Genomic DNA, 13,751 nt, shown 5'->3' with positions numbered 1-13,751 from the left:
GTCATGACCAAAATGTGAAAAGGACCTGTGTAAAGGTTTGTATAAAATGTGTACTTTTTAAGGCCTTTGAAATAAATAGGTTCCCCAGGAAACAGACTTTGAGATGCAAAGTTGTATACAAGATTTTGTTCTGTATTTGAATGGTGTACCCATCATCGATTACATGTGTGTACCAGATGATCTGGCAGGTCAGGGACTAGAAACCTGATCCACTGTTCTTTGCACTGTACTGTGCTCATATAAGACATTTTGTCTTTGTCGGAATTTAGTGGTCCAAGGAATTACATTTTCAAACAGCTGTGATAAGTTTGGATTAACAACTAGCAAGACCACCTTTTTAAATTTGCTATCTAACTACATTGCCTTTGAAACATTAGTGAACTTCGAAAATAGTTGGATCAGTAAATATCTGTTTACTTATTAGGTTGTTGGCTACTAGTTCTTTCCCTGTTCACTGCTTAGTGCTATGAGTTTTTTTTCCATTAATTATACTATGTGCATCATAGGCCCCCTTGAAATGAGACTGTCCATAAAAGTGGCTTGAGAAGTATCTAAAGGCAAGTTATAGCCTGCTAGTTTTTCTTAGTAGCAGTTGTTTCATTGAGTGATTGGAGCATGTCATCTAAGTGCTGCATTATTTTCTATGTAAGGCTATGAACAGCATCAGAGACTGCTTTGTGACTGGGAAGTGGGAAGAAGATAAAGATGCAGCCAGGATCTTAGCAGAAGATGGTAAGTAAAGAGCTTCATCCTTCAGGAAAAAAACTAGCTTCTCAGTACTTTGTTTTCTTTTAAAAATATCTGAAATAATTATTGTTGTGAGTTGCTGTCGAGTCAATTCTGACTCATGGCGACCCCACGTGTGCACAGTAGAACTGCTCCACAGGGTTTTCAGCGCTGTGACCTTTTGGACGCAGATCTTCTGAGGCACCTCTGGGTGGGTTTGATCCGCCAGCCTTTTCGCTAGTAGTTGAGTGCTTGGCCGTTTGTGCCATCTAGGACTCCATCTTAAATAATAGTCAAGTTGAAAATAATAGTTGATTGTGAAATGCTTTGGGGAACTCTGACAGATGTTTGGATAATACTCTGGTTCCTCCTTTCAGTAATGATTTTATTTTCTCCTGTTTAATCAAGGAGACTTACAAGATTTGAACTTTGGAGAAAAGTGAGAAGCTTTCTATAAAAATGGCATGGGGGCTCTGTCTGACCTCCTTTAACTTCACAAGGGGGAAAGAGAATCAAGATCAACAGCCCAAGGCTGATTCCTACGAGATGGAAGTCAGACGTGCCTCCTTTCTCTCTGCCATCTTTGCCAATTCTGATACCATCCATCCCTCCACCAGCAATCTCCACTTCTCTAGCGGGTTCGATAATTCATTGCAGTAGCCACACACAACTCACAGACAATACTCACGATTATGAGCTTTGTTAGTGAAGTAACAGTTACATATCAGGCTCAGGAACACTCAGGATACCGCTCTTCGATCAGGACATCCTCTTCCCAGCTCCTCACATTATTTGCTCAGCATACCGATTAAATAACTATGGTGAAAGGATACATCCCTGATGCACACCTCTCCTGACTTTAGAACACGCAGTATCACCTTGTTCTGTTCAAACAACTGCTTCTTGGTCTAAGTACAGGTTTCTCATGAGCACAATTAAGTGTTCTGGAATTTCCATTCTTTGCAGTGTTATCCATAATTTGTGTTTTGTTAACTATATAAAGGCATATCCATTCAGTCGAGTGCCTTTGCAAAGTCAATAAAGCACAGATAAACATCTTTCTGATATTCTCTGCTTTCAGCCAAGATCCATCTGACATTAGAAATGATATCCCTCGTTCCACGTCTTCTTCTGAATCTGACTTGAATTTTTGGCAGATCCTGTTGGTGTACTGGTACGACCATTTTTAAATTTTGCTTGTGTGTGATATTAATGATACTCTTCGATACTTCCACATTCTGTTGGATCACCTTTTCTTTTAGAATGGGCACAAATAGGGATATCTCCTAGTTAGTTGGCCAGGTACCTGTCTTCCAAGTTTCTTGGCATAGACAAATGAGCGCTTCCAGCTTTGCATCTGTTTGCTGAAACATCTCAGTTGGTATTCCGTCAATTCCTGGAGCCTTGTTTTTCGCCAGTGCCTTCAGTGAAGTTTGGACTTCTTCCTTCATAACTACTGTTTCTTGATCATATGCTACCTCCTGAAATGATTGAACATTGACCAGATTTCTTTGTTACAGTGACTGTGTGCATTCCTTCCATCTTTTTTTGATGCTCCCTGTGTCGTTCAGTATTTTTCCCATGGAATCCTTCAGCATTACAACTTGAGGCTTGGATTTTTCTTCAGTACTTTCAGCTTGAGGATTGCTGTGCATGTTCTTCCCTTTTGGTTTTCTAACTCCAGGTCTGTGCACATTTCATTATAACACTACTTTCTCTTCTCAAGCTGCCCTTTGAAGTCTTCTTCTGTTCAGCATTTCTTCCTTTCACTTTAGCTACTCGATGTTTAAGAGTAAGTTTCATAGTCTCTTCTGGCGTCCATTTTGGTCTTCTCTCTCTCTTCTGTATTTGTTAATGACCTTTTGCTTTCTTCATGTATGATGACCTTGCTGTCACTCCACAAGTCATCTGGACTTCAGTCATTTGTGTTCATTGTGTCACCAGTATTTCAAATACCAGCAGTGTTACCCATGGTGCTAAGGTTTCAATGAAGCTTCCAGACTAAGACAGACCAGAAAGAAGGACCTGGCAGTCTATGTCTGAAAAGATTGACTGGTGAAAACCTCATGAATAGTAGTGGAACATAATCGGGTATAGTGCTGGAAGTTGAGCTCCTCAGGTTGGAAGCTACTCAAAATATGACTCGGGAAGAGCTGCCTCCTCAAAGTAGAGTCGACCTTAACGGCATGGATGGTATAAAGCTTTCAGGACCTTCATATGATAATGTGGCACGACTCAAAATGAGAAGAAACAACTGCAGACAGCCATTAATAATCGAAAAGTACAATGTCCGAAATATGAATCTAGGAAAATTGGAAGTCAGAAATGAAGTTGAACACAATAAAGATCAGTATTGTAGGCATTACTGAGCTGAAATGGACTGGTATTGGCCATATTGGATTGGACAATCATATGGTCTACTAAGCCAGGAATGACAAATGGAAAAGGAATGGCATTGCATTCATTGTCAAAAGAACATCTCAGAACCTCCCTGTCACATTGTCAGTGATAGGATAATATCCATACACCTACAAGGAAGACCAGTTAATCTGACTGTTATTCAAATTTACACACCAATCACTAATGCCAAAAATGAAGAAATTGAAGATTTTTACCAACTTCTGCAGTCTGAAGTTGATCAGACATGCAATTAATATGCTTTGGTAGTTAGCAGTGATTGCAATGCAAAAGTTGGAAACAAGAAGGTTCAGTAGTTGGAAAATATGTCCTTGGTGATAGAAACAGTGCAGGAGATCACATGATAGAATTTTGCAGTGCCAATGACTTATTCATTGCAAATACCTTTTTTCAACAATCTAAACAGCGACTGTACATGTGGACCTCAGTGGATGGAATATACAGGAATCAAATCAACTATATCTGTGGAAGAGACAATGGAGAAGCTGAATACCATCAGTCAGAACACGGCCAGGGACCAGTTGTGGAACAGACCGTCAGTTGCTCATATTTAAGTTCAAGTTGAAGCTAAAGAAAATAAAACAAGCCCATGAGAGCTGAAGTACAACCTTGAGTATATCCCACCTGAATTAACAGACTGTCTCGAGAATAGATGTCATGCGTTGAACACTAATGACCAAGTGTGGTAAAACATATATACAAAAAACCTGCCATTTCAACCGCTCTTTAGGTGTACAGTTCAGTGACATTAATCACCTTCATCATCCTATGCAACTGTCACCACTATTCATTTTCAAAGGTTTTTTTATTTCCCCATTCTGACACCTAGTACCCCTCAACCAGTGAGTCCACCATTTCCCTCTGTCTCCATCGCCTGGTAAATAAGATATTTCATGTAAGAGAGGTCATACAATCTTTGTTCTTTGGAGTTTTATTTCACTTAGCATACTGCTTTCAAGATTCATCCATATCATAGCATGTATTAGAATTTTATTTCTCCTTATGGCTGAATAATATTCCGTTGTATATACCACATTATGTTTGTCCGGTCATCTGTTGATAGACGTTTGGATTGTTCCCACGTTTTGACTGTCGTAAATAGTGCTGCAATGAACAGGCATCTCTTTGGGCCCCTGCTTTTAAGTCTTTTGAGAATTTATCTAGAAGAGGAATTGCTGGTTTATTTGGTAATATGTTTGAATTTTGGGGGACCTGCCAAACTGTTTTCTATAGTGGCTGCACCGTTTTATAATCCCACTAACAATGGATAAGGGTTCCAGTGTCTCCACATCCTTGCTAGCACTTGTTATTTTCCTTTTTTCTGATAATTGCGATCCTAGTGGGTGTGACTGTGGTGCACGGTTCTACTCTGACACACATGGGGTCTCCGTGAGTCATAATCAATTTGTTGGGTTTTTTTTGTTTGTTTAGTGGGTGTGAAATGGTATCTCGTCGTGGTTTTGATTTTTATCTCCCTAATCGCAAATCCTAATAAATGGAGAAAACATTGAAGTTGTCAAGAATTTCATTTTACTTGGAGCACAACCAGTACCCAGGGAAGCAGCAGCCAAGAAATCAAATGACGTATTGCATTTGGCAGATCAGCTTCAAAGATGTCACTTTGAGGACTAAGGTGCCCCTCACCCAAGTCTTGATATTTTCAGTCTCCTTTTATGCATGTGGAAGCTCAACAGTGAATAAGGAAGACCAAAGAAAAATTGATGACTTTGAATTATGGTCTTGGTGAAGAATGTTGAATACACCATGGACTACTGGAAGAAGGAACAAGTCTGTATTGGAAGGGTGCAACCAGAGTGCTCCTTGGAAGTGATGATGGTGACACTTCGTTTCACTTACATTGGAAATGTAATCAGGAGGAACCATTCCTTGGAGAAGGACATGCTTGAAAAGGTAGAGGGTCAGTGAAAAAGAGGAAGACTCTAAATGAGGTAGCTTGACACAGTGGCTGCAGCAATGGGCTCAGACACAGCAATGATTGTGAAGATGGCGCAGGACCAGGCAGTGTTTCATTCTGTCGTAAATAGTGTCTCTGTGAGTTGGAAGCAGCTCGATGGCACCTAACAACAACAACAACAATTGCAAACAGTGTTGAGCATCTTTTCATGTGCTTGTTGGCCATTGTATATCTTCTTTGGTGAAATGTCTGCTCAAGTCCTTTGCCCAGTTTTTGATGGGGTTGTTTGTCCTTTTGCTGTTGAGTTGAAGGATTTCTTTATATATTTTGGCTATTAGGTTCTTATATGGTTCCCGAATATTTTCTCCTATTCTGTGGAATTTCTTTTCTCCTTTTTGATAACGGCCTTTGAGGTACAAAAGTTTTTAATGTTTATTAAGTCCAATTTATCTATTTTGTCTTTTGTTGCTCGAGGTTGTAATGTCATATCTGAGAATCCATTTGTAAAATTAGATCTTGAAACATTACCGTTTTGTTCTAAGAGTCTTATGGTTTTACGGTTTATTTAGGTCATTGATTCATTTTCAGTTAATTTTTGTGTAAGTTTTGAGGTATGGATCCAACTTCATTCTTGTGCATGTGGAGATCCAGTTGTCCCAGCCCCATTTTATTGTAGAGACTATTCTTTCCCCATTGAGTGGATTTGGCACACTTGTTAAAAATCAGTTAGCCATAGATGTCTGGTTTTATTTCTGAATTCCCAGTTATATTCCCTTGGTCTATACGTTTGTCCTTATACCAGTACCAGACTGGTTAAATTTGTTTTTTTTTTCTTTTTTTATACTACGTTTTAAAATCAGGAAGTTTGAATCCTCCTACTTTGTTCTTTTTTTTCAAGATTGCTTTGGCTATTTGAGGCCCCTTGCAATTCCATACAAATTTATGAATTTGAAGATTAGCTTCTCCATTTCTGCAAAGAAAGGCTATTAGAGATTTTGTTGAATCTGTAGATTGCGTTCAATAGTATCGACATCTGAACAATATTAAGATATCTGATCTATGAACACAGGATGTCTTTCCATTTAATTAGGTCTTTAATTTCTTTCAGCAATGCTTTATAGTTTTCACTGTACAAATCTTTCACTTTCCCGGCTAAATTTATTCCTTAGTATTGTATTCATTTAGATAGTATTGTAAAATCAGATTGTTTTCCAAATGGTTCATTGTGGGGTGTAGAAACACAACTGATTTTTGTGTGTTGACCTTATGCCCTGCGACTTTACTGAATTCACTTATTAGCTCTAGTAGCTTTCATGTGGATGCTTTGGAATTTTATATATATTGGATCATGTCGTCTTCAAGTAGAGATAATTTTACTTTTTTCTTTCCAATTTGGATGCCTTTTATTTCTTTTTCTTGTCTGACTTCTCTGGCTAGAACCCCCAGTACAGTGTTAAAGCACCTGTGGTGAAAGCCGGCATCCTTGTTTTGAGCCTGTCCTTGGGGGGAAAGCTTTCTTCTTTCACCACAGAATGTGGTGTTAGTGGTAGGCTTTTCATAAGTGCCCTTACCATGTTGACAAATGTCTATGTAGTTGTAATTTCCTGAGTGTTTGTATCATGAAGAAGTGTTGGATTTTGTCCAATGCTTTCTCTGTGTCAATTGAGATGACCTTGTGGTTCTTCTTCTTTGTCCTGTTAATGCAGTGTGTTACATTGAATGCCTTTTTTATGCTGAACCACCCCACATTCCTGGGATAAATCCCACTTTGTCTTGGTGATAATCGTTGTAATATGCTTTTTGATTCTGTTTGCTAGTATTTTGTTAAGGATCTTTACATTTATATTCATAATGGGTAATGGTCCCTAATTTTCTTGTGGTAACTTTATCTAGCTTTGGTGTAAGGGTAGTGCTGGTCTCATAGAATGACTTAAGAAGTATTCCCTCATCTGTTTTCAGAAGAGTTTGATCAGGGTTGGTGTTAATTCTCCTTTAATTGTTTAGTAGAATTCACTAGCGAAGCCATCTGATCCTGGATTTTCCTTTCTTGGGAGATTTTTCATTTAATCTTTTCACTCCTTGTGGGTCTGATGAGATTTTCTATTTTTTCTTGAGGCAGTTTAGGTAGTTTATGTGTTTCTAGGAATTTTCCGTTTTCATCTAAGTTATCTAGTTTGTTGACATTCAGAATTTCATGGTAATCTCTTACAATCCTTATTTCTGTGGATTTAGTTGTGTTGTGGGGGAAAAAACATCACAAAGTTTAGTAAAAGCAAAAAGAAAGTTTTATTCGGCATATATTCAAAAAGACAAAAGTTGAGAAGCAGACAAGCATGCCACCAGAAGTAATGTCTGCCTGAGTCCAAGAAAATATTACCGAATAGGCAAGAATGGGAAAATGGACAAGCATGCTGCCACAGCCATGTCTGCCCGAGTCCAAGGAAAGTTACAGAGTCATCAGTATGTATTAACATTACAAATGGGCAGAACCGTTGAAAGCTTCGCCTTTTCACAGATTGGCTAGAAACTGTGATCCTACATTTTGAATTGTCTTTCTTAATGATCATTGGTAAGGTTTCAGTAATGACAGTCAGCAGGGTCTTCATTGGTCCAACAAATTTTCTGTTCACTAAGTACTAAGTAAAAGATAAGAATGGAAAGTCTTGTGTTCTGGTTTATGTGAAAGGTTCCCTAAAAGATATTTTCCAAGATTATTCTGCCTATTGTCTATCTCAGGGCCCAGCTGATGTGTCCTTGTGAGTCCCTGTGAGCCCAGCTCCAGCTAGGTCACATTCTCTATGCTCAAGGACAGGGAATAATAATCCTAAATCAGTAGTAATGCCTACTCTTTCTTTTCTGAATTTAGTTATATCTGTCTTCTTTTTTCCTTGTCTAGCTAAACATTTGTTGATGTCATTAATTTTTTAAAGAACCAACTTTTAGTTTTGTTGATTCTCCCTTTTTCTATTCATTATTTCACCTACCTCTAATTTTTATTAATACTTTTCTTCTGATAGCTTCTTTTTCTCATTCCCCAAAGTATAAAGTTTTTTTTTCTTTCTTTTTAACTTTATTTACATCTTTTTTTTCTAAAGTTTATTTTGTTGTTGTTGAGAACATACACAGCAAAACTTCCACCAACCCAATAGTTTCTACAGGTAAAATTTAGTGACATTGATTACGTTCTTTGAGTTGTGGAACCATTCTCACCCTCCTTTTGTGAGTTGTTCCTTCCTCACTAATGTAAATTCACTGCCCCTAAGGTTTCCTATTTAATCTTTCAAGTTGCTGTGGTCAATTTGATCCCATATAGATAGTTCTTAAAAGAGCATAATGCTTAAGGCAGACCCTTTTTATTAGTTAGGCTAAATTATTGTTCTGTTTTAAGATGACTTCAGGGAATATATTTGGATTAAGGTTTAATGATTATTTTAGGGCAATAGTTTCAGGGGTTCATCTACCCTCCGTGGCTCCAGAAAATCTAGGGTCCATGAAATTTGAAATTCTGTTCTACATTTTCCCCCTTCTGATCAGGATTCTGCTATGGAATATTTGATCAAAATGTTCAATAATGGCAGCCAGTCACCATCCAGTTCTTCTTGTATCATGGCACAGGACGCAGCTGTTAATGGAGGCAATTAGCCACACATTTCCTGTCCTGCTCTTGTTCTTGACTCTCCTTCTTCCTCTGTTGCTCCAGGTAGATAGAGACCAATTGTTATGCTTTGGATGGCACTTGCAAGCTTTTATGACCCAGGCATTATAGAGAACTAGAAGATAGAACAGGCCAATTAACCAGAATGTCCTATGAAAGCAACACCCTAAACTTCCAAACCAAGGAACCAAATCCCAGGAAGTGTTTGGTTGTACATAAACAGCCTCAGCAACTACTCTTTTTTTGTCATTGTTGTAAATAAATCTATCATATAACTTTTGCCAAATGAACTTTTTACAGGTGTACAACTTATTGATAGCAATTAAATATCGCTGTGAAACTCTACCCTTAATCAATGCTATTTTTCCATCATCGTTAATCCCCCTTTTCCTCCTCCCTCCCACCCCTTGTAACCACTAATAAACTTTGGCCTCTGTACGTTTACCTTTTCTCTTTATATAAGTGAGGTTATGTAATGTATGTCCTTTTGTAATTGGCTTATTTCTCTCTGCACAGTGTCTTCAAGCTCCATCTATACTGTAGCATGTATCAGGACTTCATCTTACCTACTACTACCTGAGTAATATTCCATTGTATGATTGTACCACATTTTGTTTATCCATTCATCTGTCAATGAGTATTTAGGTTGTTTCCACCTTTTGATTTTGACTATCGTGAATAGTGCTGCAGTGAACATCAGCGTACAAGTCTCATTTTGAGTCAGTGCTTTCAAGTCTTGGGTATATATTTAGCAATGGAATTGCTGGGTCATATCAGACTTCTACTTGGTAAAGTAGAGGGTCATTGAAAAAGAGGAAGACCCTCAATAAGATGGATTGGTGCAGTGGCTGCAGCAGTGGGCTAAAGCGTAATGATTGTGAGGATGGTGCAGAACCGGGCAGTGTTTCATTCTGTTGTACGTAGGGTTGCTATGAGTCAGAACAGAGTCGACAGTGCCTAACAACAATATGGTAGTTCATTTATATTTTCTTGAGAAACTACCACTGTATTTTCCACAACAGGTGTACCATTTTGCATTCCCACCAGAAATAGATAAGGGTTCAGATTTCCTCATGTCCTCGCCAACATTTGTTATTTTGGGGTTTTTTTTTTTAGACATTCTAGTGGCAGTGAAATGGTATCTCATTGTAGTTTTGATTTGTTTCTCTCAGACGGCTAATGATGCTGACCATCTCTTCATGTGCTTGGTGGCCGTTTGAATGTCCCCTTCGGTGAAATGTCTATTCCTGTCCTTTGCCCATTTTATGGTTGGGTTATTTGTCTTTTTTTATTGTTAAGTTGTTGAAGTTTTGCATATATTTTGGTTATTAGATTCTTGTCGGACATATGGTTTCTGAAGATATTCTCCCAGTTGGTAGCTTGTCTTCTCACTCTTTTGGTGAAGTCTTTTCATAAACAAAAGTTTTTAATTTTTGTAAGGTCCCATTTATTTTGGAATACCAGTTGAGGTGTCTGAACAAACAGTTGCAGTACTAAGGTGCTTAGTCATCTATGCCAAGAAATTTGCAAGGCAGCTACCTGACCAGCTGACTAGAAGACATCCATATTTCTGCCCATTCCGAAGAAAGGTGATCAACAGAATGTGGAAATTGTCAAAGAATATCATTAATGTCATACACAAGTACAGTTTTGCTGAAGATCATTCAGAGTGGTTGTAGCAGTACATCAGCAGGGAACTGCCAGAAATTCAAGCTGGATTCAGAAGAGGATGTGGAACAAGGGATATCTTTTCTGATGTCAGAGGGGCCTTGGCTGAAAGTAGAGAACACCAGAAAGACATTTACTTGTGTTTATTGACCATGCAAAGGCATTTGACTATGTTAATCATAACAAATTATGGATAACATTGTGAAGAATGGGATTTCCAGAACACTTAATTTTTAATCATGTGACATAACAAGTGGAATTGCAATATTAAAATACCATAAAACTGACCTTTATATTTTACCCATGAAGTTATCTTTACTACAGATCTTTTTTTTTCATCATAGGTCTTTGAGTTACTGTCCTTTCTTTTCAACTTGAAGTGCTTCATTTAGCATTTCTTGTAGAACAAGACTCATGGTAATAAACTCCCCAAGCTTTTGTTTATCTGGGAATGTCTTAATTTCACCCTAGATTTTGAAGGACTGTTTTCCCAGGTACAGGATTCTTGGATGAAAGCTTTTCTCTTCAACTCTTTGAATATATCATTCTGTTGCCTTCTGGCCTCCATTGTTTCTGAGGAGAAATCACACTTGGTCTTATTGGAGCTCCCTTGTATGTCATGGTTTGCTTTTCTCTTGCTGCTTTCAAGATTCTCTATCTTTGCTTTTCGAAATATGATTATAACATGTCTTAGTGTGAATCTCCTTGGGTTTATCCACTTGGAGTTTGTTGAGTGTCTTGGACGTGCAAATTCGTGTCTTATTCACATTTGGAACATTTCAGCCATTTTTTTCTTCAAATATTCTTTGTTCCCCATTCTCTTTCTCCCCTTCTCCTGAGACTCCCATAATGCATATATTGATCCTTCTAATAGTATTCCGTATGAGTCGTTTGGTTAATAGTATTCCGTGGTTCTCTTATGCTCTGTTCCTTTTTTCTTCATTCTGTTTTCTTTCTGTTCTTCCGATTGTATCATTTCAATTGTCCTATATGATTCTTTCTTCTGCCTGCTCAAATATGCTGAATTGATGAATTTTTAATTTCAGTTATTGTACCGTTCAGCTCCAGAATTTTATTTTTATAATTTCTATCTCTTTGTAACATTCTCGTTTTGTACAGACATTGTTTTCCTGATTTCCTTTAGTTTTTTATGTTTTACTTTAGTTCTTTGAGCATATTTAATACTGTTGTTTTAAATTCCTTGGAAACTCTGTTGGCATAGTGGTTACGTACTACAGCTGCTAACCAAATGGTCCGCAGTTCGAATCCACCAGACGCTCCTTGGAAACTCTGTGGGGCAGTTCTACTGTGTCCTATAGAGTCACTATGATTTGGAATCAACTCGACGGCAGTGGGTTTGGTTTGGTTTTTGTATATCAGTTGCTGTTGAGTTGACTCCAACCCATGGCGGACGCATGTATGTCAGTAGGACTGTGCTCAGTAGGTTTTCAATGGATGATTTTTTGGACGTGGACTCGCCAAGCCTTTCTTTTGAGGTGCCTCTTGGTGGACTAGAACCTCCAACTTTTCAGTTAGCCGATAAGCATGTAACCGTTCATACAACCCAGAGACTCTAAAGTCTTCAGCTAAAGTCCATTATCTGTCCTTCTTCAAGGATAGTTTCTGTTGCTTAATTTTGTTCTTTGCATAGTTTGTTCTTTCCTGTGTTGTTATATGCTTTGTGATTTTTTTGTTGTTGAAACTGGAACGTTTGATTATTATACTGTGGTAACTCTGGAAATCAAATTTATCCCCTTCCCTAGGATTTACTCTCTTTTTTTAAAACTATCGAAGGCTGTGTTTATCACCAGACTCCCTCTCTGATTGTGCCTAATGTTGCCACTTTAAGATCAGGCTTCCTGCCGACTGTCACTGTTTTAATACCAGGCTTTCTAATCTAATTGTTCTTGCTCTTGCTGCTTAACACCAGGCTCACTATTTAGAAGTGCCAGCTGCTGCAGATACCCTAAGATGGCCATGCCAAACCAGGGAGGGAGTGGGGAGCAGATGGGTGGTTGATTAGAAGTCTTAGTAGGGCTGTGGCTAAGTGCTTGTCTGTTAACTGTAAGGTCAGTGGTTCGAATCCACCAGCTGCTTCATGGGAGAAAGAAGTGGCAGTCTGCTTCCATTAAAAGATTACAGCCTTGGAAACCTTATGGGACAGCTCTACCCTATCCTGTAGGGTCCCTATGATTCCAAATCAACTCAACAGTAATGGGTTTGGTTTTTCTCTTGATTCAGTGTGATGCCTAGATGGTATAACACTTTGACTGGTTTCCAGAGTTCTGAGACAATTGATCCCACTGATTTCTTTTTTTTTTTTTTAGTCTGGGTTTTGTTGTGGGGAAACAGAAACATAAAGCTGTTTATGCTGCCATCTTTCTTTGTCCCCCCCTTTTTAAAAAAAAATTTTAATACTACTGTATATTCACAGGCAATTATAAGAACTAATACAGAGAAAGCCTGTGTACCCTTTACCCAGTTTGTCCCAGTGGTAATCATGTACAACTATAGTATAAGATCACAATCTAGATATTGACATTGATACAGTCTGATCTTACGCAGATTCCCCTAGCTTTATTTGTACTGTGTGTGTGTGTGTGTGTGTGTGTGTGTGTGCGTGTTCTGTGCTATTTTATCACGTGTAAATTTGTTTATCTACCAGTAGTTAAGGTACAGAACAATTCCGTCATCACAAGGATCCCTTATGCAGTTCTTTTATAAACACTCACTTTTACCCCTTCCTCTCATTCCTTACCCCTCTCAAACACTAAGCTGTTCTCTATTTCTACAATTTTGTCATTTCAAGGTATTATATAAAAGGAAGCATACAGTGTGTGTGATTTTGTGATTGGCTTTTTTTTTCATGCAGCATAATTCCCTGGCAGATTGTCCAAGTTTTTGTGTGTAACAATATTTGTTCCTTTTTATTGCTGAGTAGTATTCTATGGTATGGAATATACCACCATTGAAAGACATCTGGGTTGTTTCCATTGTTGGGCTTTTATGAATAAGGCTGCAATGAACGTTCATGTACAGGTTTTTGTGTAAATGTAAACTTTAATTTCTATGGCATAAATATCCAAGAATTCACTTGGTGAGTTAAATGGTAATTGCATATTTATTTTTATAGGAAACTGACAGAGTTGCTGTGTAATTTTTATGTTTCCACCAGCACTATATGAGTGGTCTAGTTTCTCCACATCCTCACCATCATTTGGCGTTGCCCCTACTATTTTAGCCATTCTGATAGGTGTGTGGTGACAAAATACTGGAAGATTAGCCCTTGGCTAACTAAGACTTTGAAGTAAAGTGTGGAAATATGGATTGTGTCCATTTAACCTGGACAAATGATGACATATTGACCAT

At 38.2% G+C, this 13,751-nt stretch overlaps 1 protein-coding gene across 4 annotated transcripts in view; it reads left to right on the top strand.

Moving 5' to 3' along the window:
* BMS1 (BMS1 ribosome biogenesis factor) overlaps positions 1–13,751 on the top strand; it is a 105,876-nt gene that overhangs the window by 45,954 nt on the left and 46,171 nt on the right. For all 4 annotated transcript variants that reach the window (XM_049894667.1, XM_049894664.1, XM_049894666.1 and 1 more), the window contains exon 13: positions 651–732. In XM_049894667.1, the coding sequence (XP_049750624.1) occupies positions 651–732 (82 nt within the window). The remainder of the gene's footprint in view (positions 1–650; positions 733–13,751) is intronic.

This window comes from Elephas maximus, chromosome 8 (assembly GCF_024166365.1).
Source record: "Elephas maximus indicus isolate mEleMax1 chromosome 8, mEleMax1 primary haplotype, whole genome shotgun sequence".
Classification (NCBI taxonomy): domain Eukaryota; kingdom Metazoa; phylum Chordata; class Mammalia; order Proboscidea; family Elephantidae; genus Elephas; species Elephas maximus.
This window is presented reverse-complemented; position numbering and strand designations above follow the sequence as displayed.